This window comes from Squalius cephalus, assembly GCF_949319135.1.
Source record: "Squalius cephalus genome assembly, chromosome: 7".
In the NCBI taxonomy this organism is placed as follows: Eukaryota; Metazoa; Chordata; class Actinopteri; order Cypriniformes; family Leuciscidae; genus Squalius; species Squalius cephalus.
The window spans coordinates 47,745,019-47,762,518 of NC_137128.1; the positions used below are offsets into that span (position 1 = coordinate 47,745,019).

Below are 17,500 nucleotides of genomic sequence, written 5' to 3' on the forward strand. Positions count from 1 at the left end.
GATGTCTCATCGATCACAAGTTCAGTGTGGAGTACCACAAGGCTCAGTACTAGGACCGCTGCTGTTCACCCTGTTCTCAGTGTAATGAACATTTTAATCATTTTAATAAAGGACTTTTTTCCACTATAAACAACCTTTAGTGCAATGGAAAGATTCCAGACTCTTAAAAATTAAGGTTGTTCATTGGCATCGAAGGTTCCATGAAATCATGAAAAGGTTCTTCATAATAGAAAAAGGTTCTTTAGATTATTAAAATGTTCTTCAAACTAAGAAAAGATGGTTATTTTAAGAACTGATCACTGAAAGGTTCTGTGGGGAACCAAAAAGGTTCTTCTATTGCATTAGTGCGAAAAATCCACTTTTGGAAGCTTTAGTTTTAAAGAATGTATAATAATGTATGTGAGAATCGTACAGGGTGAATCAGTTCATGTTAAACTAGTACAGGACGAATCCTAGTTTAAAAACACATCCCACAACGAATTCCGTACCAGAGTTCACTCTAAATGTGTCTTGAGAACAGCACAAATCAAGGACGTTTCCGTCCCATGTTTCGGACTCCACATTACAGTCAAAGTCATCGAATCAAAGGCTTGGAGCTCCAGCTGCGGTTCGAGTCTTGAAGAAAGTGGTCATTTCAGAAATGACCGCCTATCCAAACCCCAGCGTAATAGAGAGGAGACCTGCTAATCACTCACTTCATCAGTCCACACGCTGAAGAGTCCTCACACCGTTATTAGAGCTGATTTGAAACGCCTTCGTACGAGAGGCCGTAGATCCACAATCACGCCTTGACATTCAGGCAGTTTAACATGTTTACTGTCAGTGTGTCACACCCACACTATTGCATAGTTTAGCAATCATCATGTATTAGGTCTTATTTGAAAGCTTAAGTCCCCCTGTGGTGAAAATCCAGCTTGTAATGTTGTTTATGTGTCTATGTGGTGTTTTTAATATGCTTTAAGACAAAGCATGTGTAAATTCATAAGTCGACAGCATTGCTGAGTATTTCCTCCTTAAACCTGCAGTGAACCAAAGACAGTCTCAAAAACACGTTTCTGGCGTCACAAACTACCTTGTAACCAATCAGATCAACGTGTGATCGTCAACCAGTGGATCTCTGAGCTGAGTGAGTGAGTGGAGGCGGGGCTCATTTGCATATTCATAGAACCACGCATACTAAATGAGGTGAGGGTGTCGAGTTACATTCAAGATATTTTAAGTATTTCTTTTCAAGGAAAAAACTTTAAATATGTAATTTTGGTGATCAAAGATGAGCTTTAAGGGATATAATTAAGGGGGAATTTACTGTTTTGAAATTGGGCGTTACGTTTACATGGAATCAGCACTTTAAAACCTTTTAGTGGCTACAGTTTTGTGATTTAAACTTAAAATTTGGAACACAACTTGGTTAGACATATGGCTTTGAATTTATAACAATTTTAGAGTCAAATAAATAGCAATAAACTTCTATAACATTTTGACACTTTTCATGTTTTTAAGTGCTTTCAGTTCTGCAATAAGTGTTTCTTCAGAGACCAACCTTACGCTCTTCTATATAGAAGCCTAAAGGTTTCCGTCAGGCGCTTCATATACAGAACCTTCCCATCATGGGATCATTTTATGGATTTAGTTTTAATTAATTCATTTTGTTTAAGTACATTTTTGATTAAATTTTATGAATGAAATGCTTGTAAACACTTTCAGTAGAAATAAATTAAATAACCCGTTAAACATGAAAAAATTATGCAATAATTTAAGACATTTCTCCTTACATAGAACATTTTTGCTTCTTTGAAATTGAGTCAAGAACCTTAAAGTTCTCTATTGAGTGAAGGTCTGCATGTTTAGTTACCTAGTGTTCTATATAGAACCTTTTTTTAAAACTGGGTCAAGAACCCAAGGGTTCTATATAGAACTCCACTGAACCTTTTCTAAGAGTGCAGGTCTGCATGCCAAAGCAAGATAAGTTCAGATCTATGCTCAAAAATGTGTATGTGACGGTTCACAGGTTAAAGCATGGAACTCATTTTGAATAGACTCGAAAAAGAAGAGGAACATTCTTTTGAATAGACTTATGTTGGCATTAGTGGAATTGCATTAGCATGGTTTCAGACCGTTATCAGTTTGTAGCAGTAAATGAAGAGATGTCTAATTGATCACAAGTTCAGTAAGGCCACAAAGTACCACAAGGCTCAGTACTAGGACCACTGCTGTTCACTCTGTACATGCTACCCTTGGGAGATATCATTAGGAAGCATGGAATTAATATAGCACATTGTTAAAAGCGCTATATAAATGAAGATGACTTGACTTGACTGACATTAGTTTTCACTGTTATGCTGATGATACTCAGCTCTATATTTCTTCACGCCCTGAGAAAACTTACCAATTCACAAAATTAGTGGAATGCATAGTTGATGTAAAAATTGGATGACTAGTAATTCCCAACGACTTAATTCAGAAAAAACAGAGATTGTATTTATTGGATTGGCGTTGAATTTTAGAAAATTTAGAAAAACGTTATCATCTCCGTGTGAACTTCAAAAACGTGAATCTGTGAAACGGTGACGGTGCGCACATGCGTATTACGCGTTTAGTCTATAGGTATGCGCGCTTGAATATATGTGTGCGCAGGCGTGTAGTCTTTCTTTACAAATTGACCTCAACAAATGACTTCTCTGGCCTTAAACATTCATAATACAGAAACTGTGAATACATGAATTCATAATTGACTGTGAAACCGTCCTGACGAAGCTCTCGTGAGGATCTCGTGAGGATCGTACCTGATCGCAGCTGCTTGATTCGGCCTTGGCTGAGCGCCGGCTCCACGGGGAGAAAGTCCTTGAACCAGGAGATCTCGGGGTCGGGGATCCCGCTGGCGGCGCACAGCATGGTGGCGGTTCTGGTTCTCTCCACCACCTTCAGCTGAGGGCCCATGTCGATGCTGGGGAAGCCGAAGGGCAGCAGGTCCTCTGAAACACACCCCAAAACATTAATGCGCGGAGGAGACGCTCAGAGGATCACTCATGCACAAGAGTGTGACGGGACACAACACTGGAGACTGTTACAGATATTTTTTATATAGATTAGTGTTGCTGTGAAATTACAAAAGACACTAAATATCAGCCTCATCTGGGGATCTTTCTGTTTTCTGTCTTATAAAGTATCCTGTTATTATTTTTGGTGTGAGCTGTCTGCATGGGTCAAACTGAATCACAAAGATTCAGACCTTATTGCAAACCTGTTTGACAGATTAGATCAGAGAGAGTGATTGATTCGTCAGTCGGGCAGACTGAGATTGAGCAGCTGAACACATGACATGACTCTCTGAAATATTATAATCAGAGGAAATGATGATCAGATCGGTATACGGTAAACTCCAGCATCAGACAAGGAAATATCTGAAATATTTCAGCATCAGTGTGTTTACGTTCATGCATTCAGCAGACGCTTTTATCTAAAGTGATTTACAAATGATGAACCAGAGCAATTCGACAAAGAACAACAATATTCATAATACACAATGCCAGTTTTTTTTATAGTTATGGTTCTTGGTGTGAACACTGATATAATTATAGTTATGGTTATAGTTATGGTTCTTGGTGTGAACACTGATATAGTTATGGTTATAGTTATGGCTCTTGGTGTGAACACTGATATAGTTATGGTTATAGTTATGGTTATAGTTATGGCTCTTGGTGTGAACACTGATATAGTTATAGTTATGGTTATGGTTATAGTTATGACTCTTGGTGTGAACACTGATATAGTTATGGTTATTGGTGTGAACACTGATATAGTTATGGTTATAGTTATGGCTCTTGGTGTGAACACTGATATAGTTATGGTTATAGTTATGGCTCTTGGTGTGAACACTGATATAGTTATGGTTATAGTTATGGTTATAGTTATGGCTCTTGGTGTGAACACTGATATAGTTATAGTTATGGTTATGGTTATAGTTATGGCTCTTGGTGTGAACACTGATATAGTTATGGTTATTGGTGTGAACACTGATATAGTTATGGTTATAGTTATGGCTCTTGGTGTGAACACTGATATAGTTATAGTTATGGTTATGGTTATAGTTATGGCTCTTGGTGTGAACACTGATATAGTTATGGTTATTGGTGTGAACACTGATATAGTTATGGTTATAGTTATGGCTCTTGGTGTGAACATTGATATAGTTATGGTTATAGTTATGGCTCTTGGTGTGAACACTGATATAGTTATGGTTATAGTTATGGCTCTTGGTGTGAACACTGATATAGTTATGGTTATAGTTATGGCTCTTGGTGTGAACACTGATATAGTTATGGTTATAGTTATGGCTCTTGGTGTGAACACTGATATAGTTATGGTTATAGTTATGGCTCTTTGTGTGAACACTGATATAGTTATGGTTATAGTTATGGCTCTTGGTGTGAACACTGATATAATTATAGTTATGGTTATGGTTATAGTTATGGCTCTTGGTGTGAACACTGATATAGTTATAGTTATGGTTATAGTTATGGCTCTTGGTGTGAACACTGATATAGTTATAGTTATGGTTATGGTTATAGTTATGGCTCTTGGTGTGAACACTGATATAGTTATGGCTCTTGGTGTGAACACTGATATAGTTATAATTATGGTTATGGTTATAGTTATGGCTCTTGGTGTGAACACTGATATAGTTATGGTTATAGTTATGGCTCTTGGTGTGAACACTGATATAGTTATAGTTATAGTTATGGTTATGGTTATAGTTATGGCTCTTGGTGTGAACACTGATAATATAGTTATAGTTATGGTTATGGTTATGGTTATAGTTATGGCTCTTGGTGTGAACACTGATAATATAGTTATAGTTATGGTTATGGTTATGGTTTTTGGTGTGGACACTGATATAGTTATGGTTATAGTTATGGCTCTTGGTGTGAACACTGATAATATAGTTATAGTTATGGTTATGGTTATGGTTTTTGGTGTGGACACTGATATAGTTATGGTTATAGTAATGGCTCTTGGTGTGAACACTGATATAGTTATAGTTATAGTTATAGTTATGGCTCTTGGTGTGAACACTGATAATATAGTTATAGTTATGGTTATGGTTATGGTTTTTGTGTGGACACTGATATAGTTATGGTTATAGTTATGGCTCTTGGTGTGAACACTGATATAGTTATGGTTATAGTTATGGCTCTTGGTATGAACACTGATATAGTTATGGTTATGGTTATGGTTTTTGCTGTGAACGTTATAGTTATGGCTCTTGGTGTGAACACTGATATAGTTATGGTTATGGTTATGGTTTTTGCTGTGAACGTTATGGTTATAGTTATGGTTATAGTTATGGCTCTTGGTGTGAACACTGATATAGTTATAGTTATGGTTATGGTTTTTGCTGTGAACGTTATGGTTATAGTTATGGCTCTTGGTATGAACACTGATATAGTTATGGTTATGGTTATGGTTTTTGCTGTGAACGTTATGGTTATAGTTATGGTTATAGTTATGGCTCTTGGTGTGAACACTGATATAGTTATGGTTATGGTTATGGTTTTTGCTGTGAACGTTATGGTTATAGTTATGGTTATAGTTATGGCTCTTGGTGTGAACACTGATATAGTTATAGTTATGGTTATGGTTTTTGCTGTGAACGTTATGGTTATAGTTATGGCTCTTGGTATGAACACTGATATAGTTCTGGTTATGGTTATGGTTTTTGCTGTGAACGTTATGGTTATAGTTATGGTTATAGTTATGGCTCTTGGTATGAACACTGATATAGTTATAGTTATGGTTATGGTTTTTGCTGTGAACGTTATGGTTATAGTTATGGCTCTTGGTATGAACACTGATATAGTTATGGTTATAGTTATGGCTCTTGGTGTGAACACTGATATAGTTATGGTTATAGTTATGGCTCTTGGTATGAACACTGATATAGTTATAGTTATGGTTATGGTTTTTGCTGTGAACGTTATGGTTATAGTTATGGTTATAGTTATGGCTCTTGGTGTGAACACTGATATAGTTATAGTTATGGTTATGGCTCTTGGTGTGAACACTGATATAGTTATAGTTATGGTTATGGTTATAGTTATGGCTCTTGGTGTGGACACTGATATAGTTATGGTTATAGTTATGGCTCTTGGTGTGAACACTGATATAGTTATGGTTATAGTTATGGCTCTTGGTGTGAACACTGATATAGTTATAGTTATGGTTATGGTTTTTGCTGTGAACGTTATGGTTATAGTTATGGCTCTTGGTATGAACACTGATATAGTTATGGTTATAGTTATGGCTCTTGGTGTGAACACTGATATAGTTATGGTTATAGTTATGGCTCTTGGTATGAACACTGATATAGTTATAGTTATGGTTATGGTTTTTGCTGTGAACGTTATGGTTATAGTTATGGCTCTTGGTATGAACACTGATATAGTTATGGTTATAGTTATGGCTCTTGGTGTGAACACTGATATAGTTATGGTTATAATTATGGCTCTTGGTATGAACACTGATATAGTTATGGTTATAGTTATGGCTCTTGGTATGAACACTGATATAGTTATAGTTATGGTTATGGTTTTTGCTGTGAACGTTATGGTTATAGTTATGGTTATAGTTATGGCTCTTGGTGAGAACACTGATATAGTTATAGTTATGGTTATGGTTTTTGCTGTGAACGTTATGGTTATAGTTATGGCTCTTGGTGTGAACACTGATATAGTTATGGTTATAGTTATGGCTCTTGGTGTGAACACTGATATAGTTATGGTTATAGTTATGGCTCTTGGTGTGAACACTGATATAGTTATGGTTATAGTTATGGCTCTTGGTATGAACACTGATATAGTTATAGTTATGGTTATGGTTTTTGCTGTGAACGTTATGGTTATAGTTATGGTTATAGTTATGGCTCTTGGTGAGAACACTGATATAGTTATAGTTATGGTTATGGCTCTTGGTGTGAACACTGATATAGTTATAGTTATGGTTATGGTTTTTGCTGTGAACGTTATGGTTATAGTTATGGTTATAGTTATGGCTCTTGGTGAGAACACTGATATAGTTATAGTTATGGTTATGGCTCTTGGTGAGAACACTGATATAGTTATAGTTATGGTTATGGTTTTTGCTGTGAACGTTATGGTTATAGTTATGGCTCTTGGTGTGAACACTGATATAGTTATGGTTATAGTTATGGCTCTTGGTGTGAACACTGATATAGTTATGGTTATAGTTATGGCTCTTGGTGTGAACACTGATATAGTTATGGTTATAGTTATGGCTCTTGGTATGAACACTGATATAGTTATAGTTATGGTTATGGTTTTTGCTGTGAACGTTATGGTTATAGTTATGGTTATAGATATGGCTCTTGGTGTGAAACAGGTTCAGAAACATGAGCTGTTGGAAACTTCTCGCGAGATAAACGTCCTTCTCAGTGATTGAAGACTATTCCTCGCATCTGTTCACATTAGCGGCCCACTTACGCGGGACTTCAGATGCAATGATCGTGACTGGCTCACACAGATATGGCTTTCAGTGGGCGGATTATTACGCTGATATAAATAAACCAGTCGTCTCCTCAAAACCACTGAGATTATCAGAGGTACATGGGAGCAACACACACGCCTGGCGCTGGAATACTGTAATTATGTACATTCATAATCACTGCGCACATGTTCACCTAACCATCAATTACATGTTACACAGCCGCGTGTTTGCAGCGCCGCTAATTATTTGTTGGCTTTAATTAGAGAGTCAGCGGAGATGAGGAGGGACAGTGAACACCAGCGTAAAGGCCAGGATTCGCTTATATTAGGGAGCAAGAGCTCCTCGACATTTACAGGAGACGCCCTTTAGACCAATGTGAGCAACACAATGATGAACTACAGACTCCCTCTTATTCTACAACAGGTTAACAGGGGTCAGGGGTCAAGGGTCAGGACCTCGGCAGCCGACACATTGGGGCAAATTAGACACGTTAGACTTTACTGTTGGCATGAAAGAGAAGTTGAGCTCCTCTATTGTGTCGTATATCGAGTGAAACGCTTCTGGAACAAGAACACATGTGGGCGGGGCTTGATTGTGTCTGTGGGGAGTTGATTGGATGGTTGTGGTTTGCTATTGGCTGATCTCATGTGAGTGACAGGTTGCCCCGCCCTCGTCATCAGAGAAGAGAAGAGATGCTGCAAGAGGAACTTATTCTGACTCAAGATTAATAACACACTAACGATGTGCACAGATGAATCATTTACAATAAACACTGCGATATTACAGAAAAAACAAGAATTGGCCATTTTGATTTCAGTGACAGTTTCAAATCAGCTGAATGTGCCGCAAAAAACAACAAAATGAATGAACTTCACTCACATAAATCGATCTTGGCAGTTACTTCTGTATGATAAAAAAATATGCTAATAAGACTAAAATCCATTATGCGTATTATACATTTTTAATGAACATTTGCTGTTGGATTAACAATAAAAACAGACGGCGTGTCCCTGAGGGTCCGACTGAGAGAAGAGGATAAACCCGTGTGTGTTTACAGAGGAGAATAACACAGACGCCAGTGACACACAGACACACACACACACACGCACACACACGCGCACACACTCACGCACACACACACACATACACACACACACACACACACACAAACACACTCACACACACACACACACACACACACACACACACACACACACACACACACACACACACACACTCACACACACACACACACACACACACACACACACACACACACACACACACACACACTCTGTGTGTGAGAGTGTGTGTGTGTGTGTGTGTGTGGTGGGAAAGGTTGAACACAGCTGTGTCTGAGGGAAGTGGATGGTGACTAACAGCAGCTCAGAAACAGAAATAAAATCAGAGTCGTGTGTCAGTCAGTTTATGGAGCAGAAGCGCTGAGCTAATGGAGCTAAACAAGATCTAAACAAGATTTAAATAAGATCTAAACAAGATCTAAATAAGATTTAAATAAGATCTAAACAAGATCTATACAAGATCTAAACAAGATTTAAATAAGATCTAAACAAGACTACTAATGAACGTGTGATTCAACTGCAGGATAATACAGTTCATGAGCTGAGAGAGAAACCAGCAAGAGACACACAACTGACCTCACACACACACACACTCTCACACACTCTCACACACACTCTCACACACACACACACACACACACACACACACACACACACACACACACACAGCTGCAAGATAATACAGTTCATGAGCTGAGAGTGAAACCAGCGAGAGACACACAACTGACCACACACAAATGCGTTTAAGGTTGTTTCCACGGCAACAGTGACAGATGTGTGTGTGTGTGTGTATTATTCCCCAGACACACGCTTTCTGCTGCTCCAGTCGATCAGCCTTCATCCTCCTCATCATCATCCTCATCATCCTCATCCTCCTCATTACACCTCACAGCACAAACTGATGAAGATAATGGGCCCTATTTTAACGATCTGAAACGCAAGTATCAAGCGCGAAACGCAAGTAACTCTGTGAGCGGGTCTCGGGCGCTGTTGCTCTTACACCGGCGGGATAAATGACTCTCCGACGCAAATCTAGAATGTGTTGGTCTGAAGTTGCTTCATTACTCATAGGTGTGGTTTGGGCGTAACGTGAAATAAACCAGTCAGAGCGTCATCTCACATTCCCTTTAAGAGCAGGCGCGCTTGTTCCATGGCGGATTGCTATTATAACGGCGGATTTGCCAGGAGCGGTTCACAGCCGAGGAGACCGGCGTTCCCGTCAGGGCCGTAAAACACAGAGAAGTGACATTGGGGATGGAGAAACACACCCAAATTAGCTTCGGTTAAACAGGCGTATGATAATCTGGGTAAATGTGTAAGCTAGATTTATGCCTATTCTTCACATCTGCACAACAATGATTTCCCTCGTGTGGAATATTGTTCCTTGTAATAATGTATGATTTTCTAAAAATGAGAACTGTGTAGATGAGAGAAGCAAAGTGTGTGTGTGTTGTGCACAGGCTACATTATGGCCAAGCATGCGCCTTTAAAATAGCATCTGAATAACATGCGCCACTGACTCTAGACGAGGTTTCTCCTGGTCAGTGGCGGAACTGTTTTCTGAAACTGCAAAATAGCACCAGGGAACGTTTGCGCCGGAACACGCCTCCTCTCTTCGCTGAACCGCCCCCGGGAGTGCAAGTTCATTCCCTAGTTTACCGACGTGCGTCTGTGGAGGGAAGAGGCCGCTGTGCGCGGGTGCGAGATAGGGCCCTAGATCTCAATAAAACATTTCAGATCTGACCACAACAAACAAACCTTAAGCCTCTTTGGCTCAAACAGAGAAAGGCCGGTCTAAAGCGGTCACTGCTAGTCTAACACGGAAACTCATCATTACTCTCAAACACACGAGACTCCGGTTCATCCAAAGTATTAATAAAGAGTTTATAAAATGAATCCATATGAATCAAGTGGTTTCCTGAAGAGACAATCACTTTAATAGATGAACAGATTCATCAAAAATAAAAGTTTGTGGTTACATAATATATGTGTGTGTAATTATATTGTATAATTATTTTATATATATATATAAATACACACACAGGCTGTGTATCACCAACAATGTCACGATACGATACGCATCACGATACTAAAGCCACGATACGATATGCATCACGATAACAATCAATTTGGAATTTCAGAGTTTAGTAACAGTAGAATATGTTTATTGTATAACCAGTGTTATAACAGTTGTGATCACTGAAAAACTATTTAGTTTTTGTCATAAAAAAACAATGAGTTAAATGAAATAAAAAAATTGTCACAAAAAAGCTTAAAATGGCTCTTCCTTCTACTTTTAAAGTCTCTGCTTCTGATTATTTAACAATTTGGTCTTAAGTGTTGGAATGTGCACCAAACAAAGTCATTTCTTCACATTACGTTGAAATCATTTTAAACAATTACATCTTCAGATTTTTATGCAGAAACAACAATTGATCGACATGCTCAGGGAGTGACAGCAGAACGTCTCACTTAACTTCATCATACATCCGGGGAATTGCCGTTAAAAACTGACGTGTTGGTAGCCTATCGTGTAGCGTGGCTCACGCTCGTGAAGCAATTGTCTGAAGCCGTTATTCTCGACAACACTGTATGGTGGTAAATCCTGACATTTGAAGTGCATTAATGTATTTGTAATCTTTTGAGATTGATTTCAATCTTTGAATTAAATTGTAAAAAGTAGCACAAATAAATACAATAGAACAAGATAGCCTACCAATAAAGAGAAAACTTTTTGAATAGGTCTAGCACTAGTATTCAGAAATACTAGAAACTGAATAAAGTAATCAAATGTAAAATAACACTGGGTAGTATTTTAGTCCTGACTAAATTAAATACATAGGCTATTAATCCAGATTCCTTAAAATTAAAACCATCTTGTGTTGTCTTGACAACAATATTAATGACAGACACATATGGCTTCTGTCCCTTTAAGAGCTAGTGCACGGATCCTGATTTCATTATACTATCACATACTGTCCCATCATGCGTTTTATGCTTAAGACATAACCGACTGTGTTTAGAGAATACTCAACAAGACCGAAATGTTTTTGTTTGTTAAAGTGATATAATCCGCGAAAAATAACTTTTGTTACTCGCGAGCTGTTTGTGAGCGCGTCGAGTATAAACGTCTCGTCCGTTCGGGGAGGTGCGCGCGCAGGCGGCGGAGATCGTGCAGCGGAGCCAGGCGAAAGTATAAACAAGGCTTCACGCTCTTTGTGAAATTGCGTCTCGCATTAAGTTTTAAAATGACTTATCTGATTTTATAGTCTGTGTGGATTCATTTACTCATACAATCTACATGCTAAAGTGCAGGAATGATTAAAATTATGCGCAATACCCGCAATCCCGCGCCGAAATTCGAGCCCTGAATCGGCTACATACTGTAAGCACAACAGTATCAATACGCGCATCGATCAGGAGTTCTTGACGATGTATCGCTGTATCGATATTCTGAGCACAGCACATGCATTTTATTATATATTAAGATTTTTTTTTATTTATATATAAAATAATTATAATTATATATATATATACAATATATACATTCAAATATTTATTAAATACATGCATGTGTGTGTATTTATATATACAAAATAATTATACAGAGTACACACACATATATTTTGTAAACACAAACTTTTATTTTTGATGTGATTAAAGGGTAACTCTCGACAAAATTGAACCTAGGCTCTTAAACTAGTCGACTGCTTTTGACTGACAAAATCCCAGCCACCGGAAACACTAACTGATGACGTGAGTCGTACAAAACCTTTCTTTTTAGTAAACTCTGTGTACACAAACAATGTTCTCAGTGCTGGAGTTCATGTGTGGAGCCGCTGGTGACACTTCCAGCAGTTTCATGTTGTGTCCAGCCTTCTTGGTGTTTTAGAAATACCGATTTTGGTGCTATCATAGAAGTGCCCCATTCACTCCCATTCACAAGGGTTAACCCTAACCCAACTCCCATTCAACAGGGTTAACCCTAACCCAACTCCCATTCACAAGGGTTAACCCTAACCCAACTCCCATAAGGGTTAACCCTAACCCAACTCCCATTCAACAGGGTTAACCCTAACCCAACTCCCATTCAACAGGGTTAACCCTAACCCAACTCCCATTCACAAGGGTTAACCCTAACCCAACTCCCATAAGGGTTAACCCTAACCCAACTCCCATTCACAAGGGTTAACCCTAACCCAACTCCCATTCACAAGGGTTAACCCTAACCCAACTCCCATTCAACAGGGTTAACCCTAACCCAACTCCCATTCACAAAAGTTAACCCTAACCCAACTCCCATTCAACAGGCATTTTGACCTAAAACGAAAACACGGTCAATCTTAAAGTGGCGCTTCCATTCTAATTATGCTTTTACAGGAAAGTTTGGCTCGGGTAGATTAACAAAAAGAGCCTAGGTTCAATCCTGGCGAGAGCTGCGCTTTAATCGCTGCCCAGCACTAAAAAAAAGGCAAAATAAATCTGATTAAACCGCTCGATTCATTTGGATTCATGGCCGTTTCCTGTTTTTTCGATGGGTTTAAATCCCTTCATTTGTTTTTCAGAGATGAACCAAAGTCTTATGGGTTTGAATGACAGAGAGAGAGAGTGAATGACAGAATGTATTTTTTAGGTGAACAAAGCTTTTAAAGTTCTGCTTCAGCATCAGGGTTGATCAGTGTGTCACGCCTCCACAACACTCGACACACTCCGTTTCTGTCAATGCTCTGGAAATCACCCGTCGGAGTGTGTGTGTGTGTGTGTGTGTGTGTGTGAGAGAGAGACAGCGGCCGTGCGTCTGCGCTTCACTAAACACACCGTGACTGCCGATGGAACACACTTCATTACCAGACTAACAGAGTCATCAGGCTCTCATCAGAATCGTGCGCAGGCGATGATGGCGATGATGATGATGGCGATGATGATGACGATGATGATGATGATGATGACGATGATGATGACGATGATGATGACGGAATATCTCACCTCTGATGATGGACAGTGTGGAGGTCTTGGTGATTTCTCCTTCAGTGTTTTTGGCGACGCACTCGTAGGCGTTTTCGTCACGAGGCGCTCTGAGTGGCTGGATGCGAAGCACTGCCCCCGCCCCTTCGTCAAACTCGATGGTCTGGACCAATGACAGAGCAGAGTGAGCAGACATCCACCAATCACAGCAGAGCCACATCAGTTCACAAGCAGACAGAACGTTATCAATGATCAAATCAATGAAGATTATTTTGGACTGCTGTAATCACGACATCAGGATATGCACAACTGTGTGTTTATTTACTCTTTAACGGCTTATAAAGCTGATTCTGCAGTATTGCCAGTCTAATAACTTCATTCGAGATCATGTTTCTATTATTGTTCGTGTGCAGAAGAATTCAATACATCAACCCAGTGGAGAATGAAATGTGGCCTACTGTACGCACACACACACACACACACACACACACACACACACACACACACAGGAAGTGACATCAGCCAGCAGCGTCTGAACTCATTTATGCTTTCCTCAGCTTATTTCACTTTTGATGGACATTGTCTTCGTCTCCAGCGCTAACAGAGTCGACACGCTTCATTCGCCCTCAGAAACACGTTTCTTTCTTCTTCTGCTGCTTAAGTAACTGTACAGGAATAAAGGCCTCTGCTCGGTTCATTAGCATCTCATTTGCATATGCATGAGAACAGATTAGTTAGAATCCCCCTCCTGTTTGAACACAAAAGTGCAGAATAAAGACTCTCCCCACCAACTGTGAGGACGCAGGTGCAACACACACACACACACACACACACACACACACACACACACACACACTCATGTTTCAGTGTCACATGATCCTTCAGAAATCATTCTAATATGCTGATTTGCTGCTGAAGGCACATTTCGGATTATTATCAGTGCCGGAAACAGTTGTGCTGCTTCAGACTTTATGTATGTGGATTCTGAATAGAAAGTTCAATAGAGAAGCCTTTATTTGAAACAGAATCTGTGGGTCAGTGTAATGCGCTCTGGTGTAGAGCTGAGGTCCTCAGTCAGTGATTGACAGGTCTGGCTCCTCACCTCTATTCTCTGTGAATTCACTTTCTTGCCCTTCTTGTTCCAGAACACCTGAGGCTTGGGGTCTCCTGTGGCCTGGCACACGAACGACACGACTCCGCCGGACACGCCGATCTGATCCATCGGGACCTTCACGAACTGAGGCGCCGCTGGAACACACACACACACACACACACACACACACACACACACACACGAGTGTTACTGAGAGACGACCTCATCAATTAATCATCGTTAGCTTTCAACTTACAGTCGCTGTGAAACCTGGAGATCGACAGCAGCTGATGACGTCTACACATTAACACAACCGCTTCCTAATGAGGTGAACACACCTCACACTCGATGTCAAAAAGCCCTTTTGAATTAGTCTGAGATTATTTTTATACATACATTAATTTTTGCATTTAAAGGACTTTTTTCAGAGCAATGCATTCTGGGAGAGTTACAGCACAGCTGGCCAATGAACAATTTTTGTTTAGATTTCCAGTAAACCTTGTGCAAAATATGTTTGTTATGTGCTGCCATAATTAAACTGTATTAGTCCACAGAACACACATGTAAAAGACACTTAATATTCAGTAATATACATAAGAGCAATAATAAGATCTGAATAATAACTCTATGATCTTCTGTAGAGCTGCTTTACAGCAGAATCAGAATTTGTCTCATATTTGATCAAGTTTGCATCACTGATTCTGATATGTTCCTGTTTATTACTGCGAAGCTGCTGTGAAACGATCTGTACTGTCTAAAGAGACTTGACATATAATGACATTATAATATCAGTCTGCTCCTAGTTGTCAGGCTCTTGAAAGATCCATATTGGTCTGATGACAGTGAAAGAGAGAATTGTGGAGCTTGTACACGTCCTGATGTCTGTAAGAGCATATCGAGTCTGTGAATGATGCAATAAACCCCAGCCTAACTCTCAGACTGATTCATAAAAGGCCACTAAACACTCGACTCTGAACGCAGGAGGATCAGATTATACAACACACACACACACACACACCCACACGTCCTAATAACCAGATAAATCCCATCACAGAGAGACTCGTTCACTAGATATCATCATATAGAGACTGTGTCTGTTCCCCGGACTAGGAAATACAAAAAACTCCCAAACCCATTAAAGGATACATTTTTTATTGATTTTCAACAACAAAAAAACAGATATAATACAGATGAACAAATGATAAAAAAAACTGGCTAAAACCAGATGATTATATTACTTTAAATGAGTCCACGCCGCAAGATTACTGTTATAAACATGAGCCTCGTCTGACAGGCAAAGGGGGTGGTGTTGCTGTAATTTATAGTAATATCTTCAGAATTACTGAGAAGTCCAGTTTCAAATATAATTCTTTTGAAGTGTTGGTGCTTAATATAGCAATATATAGTGTAAACGATAAATCACGTTTGAGATTTGTGCTGGCTACTGTATTCAGGCCACCAGGGCACCATACAGACTTTATCAAAGAATTTGCGGACTTTCTATCAGAATTAATATTGACTGCAGATAAAGTACTAATTGTTGGTGATTTTAATATACACATCGATAATGAAAAAGATGCATTGGGTTTGGCATATAAAGACATTGTAAACTCTATTGGAGTTAGACAACACGTGTCAGGACCTACTCATTGTCGTAATCATACTCTAGATCTAATATTATCACACGGAATAGATGTGGATGCCGTTGAAATTCTGCAGCAGAGCGATGACATCTCAGATCATTATCTAGTCTTGTGTAAACTTCATTTAGCCAAGGCTGCAAAGCCGACTCCGTGTTTCAAATATGTTAGACCTATCACTTCTGCCACTAAAGATTGCTGTATTCCCTATCGTAAGTACACACTGATGGCCTAAGACACGAAACGAGCGGTTTGTGTGAGAAAACGAACAGTATTTATATCGTTTTTACCTCTTGTACACAGCCACGTCCAAGTGATCTGAGGGCGCGCGCCTTTAGTCTGCGCAAGCGCTGGAAAGTGTACAAGAGGTAAAAACGATATAAATACTGTTCGTTTTCTCACACAAACCGCTCGTTTCGTGTCTTAGGCCATCAGTGTGTACTTACGATGGGGAACTGTTTAATGTGGACTTCTCTGTGCATGCTCTTTCAGACAGTGACCATAGACCTGCATTATACGACTGACAGACAAGAACGGGTTGACCTAAAAATATCTAAATTGAAACTACTGCGGAAACAAAGACACCTACATCTTGGATGCCCTTGAGGTAAGCTAAAACATACCAACATTTAATTTCAAAGTGAACTATCCCTTTAATATCATTAATTCGTCTTTGTCTCTAGGATACGTACCAAAAACCTTTAAGCTGGCTATGATTAAACCGCTGGTTAAAAAAACGCAACTTGATTGTACAGAATTAGTCAATTACAGGCCGATCTCGATTCTACCTTTTCTATCAAAGATACTAGAAAAGGCGGTATCCTCACAACTGTGTCCCTTTCTAGAAAGAAATGATATCTGGAGGATTTCCAGTCCGGATTTAGACCGTTCCATACTTACCGAGACAGCTCTCATTAGAGTCACAAATGATGTGCTCTTATCATCCGATCGTAGTTGTGTCTCTCTATTAGTGTTACTCGATCTTAGTGCTGCATTTGACACTATCGACCACAACGTTCTTTTAAATAGACTAGAAAACTATGTTGGCATTAGTGGAATTGCACTAGCATGGTTTAAATCATACTTATCTGACCGTTATCAGTTTGTAGCAGTAAATGAAGAGATGTCTCATCGATCACAAGTTCAGTATGGCGTACCACAAGGCTCAGTGCTAGGACCGCTGCTGTTCACTCTGTACATGCTACCCTCACACACACACA

General features: G+C 39.3%; 1 protein-coding gene across 3 annotated transcripts in view; it reads right to left on the reverse strand.

Annotated features, from left to right (window-relative positions):
• LOC307161988 (receptor-type tyrosine-protein phosphatase S-like) overlaps nt 1-17,500 on the reverse strand; it is a 156,163-nt gene that overhangs the window by 68,685 nt on the left and 69,978 nt on the right. For all 3 annotated transcript variants that reach the window (XM_079877007.1, XM_079877006.1, XM_079877005.1), the window contains exons 4-6: nt 14,650-14,795; nt 13,569-13,710; nt 2,784-2,972 (exon numbers count right to left, since the gene is read on the reverse strand). In XM_079877007.1, the coding sequence (XP_079733133.1) occupies nt 2,784-2,972; nt 13,569-13,710; nt 14,650-14,795 (477 nt within the window). The remainder of the gene's footprint in view (nt 1-2,783; nt 2,973-13,568; nt 13,711-14,649; nt 14,796-17,500) is intronic.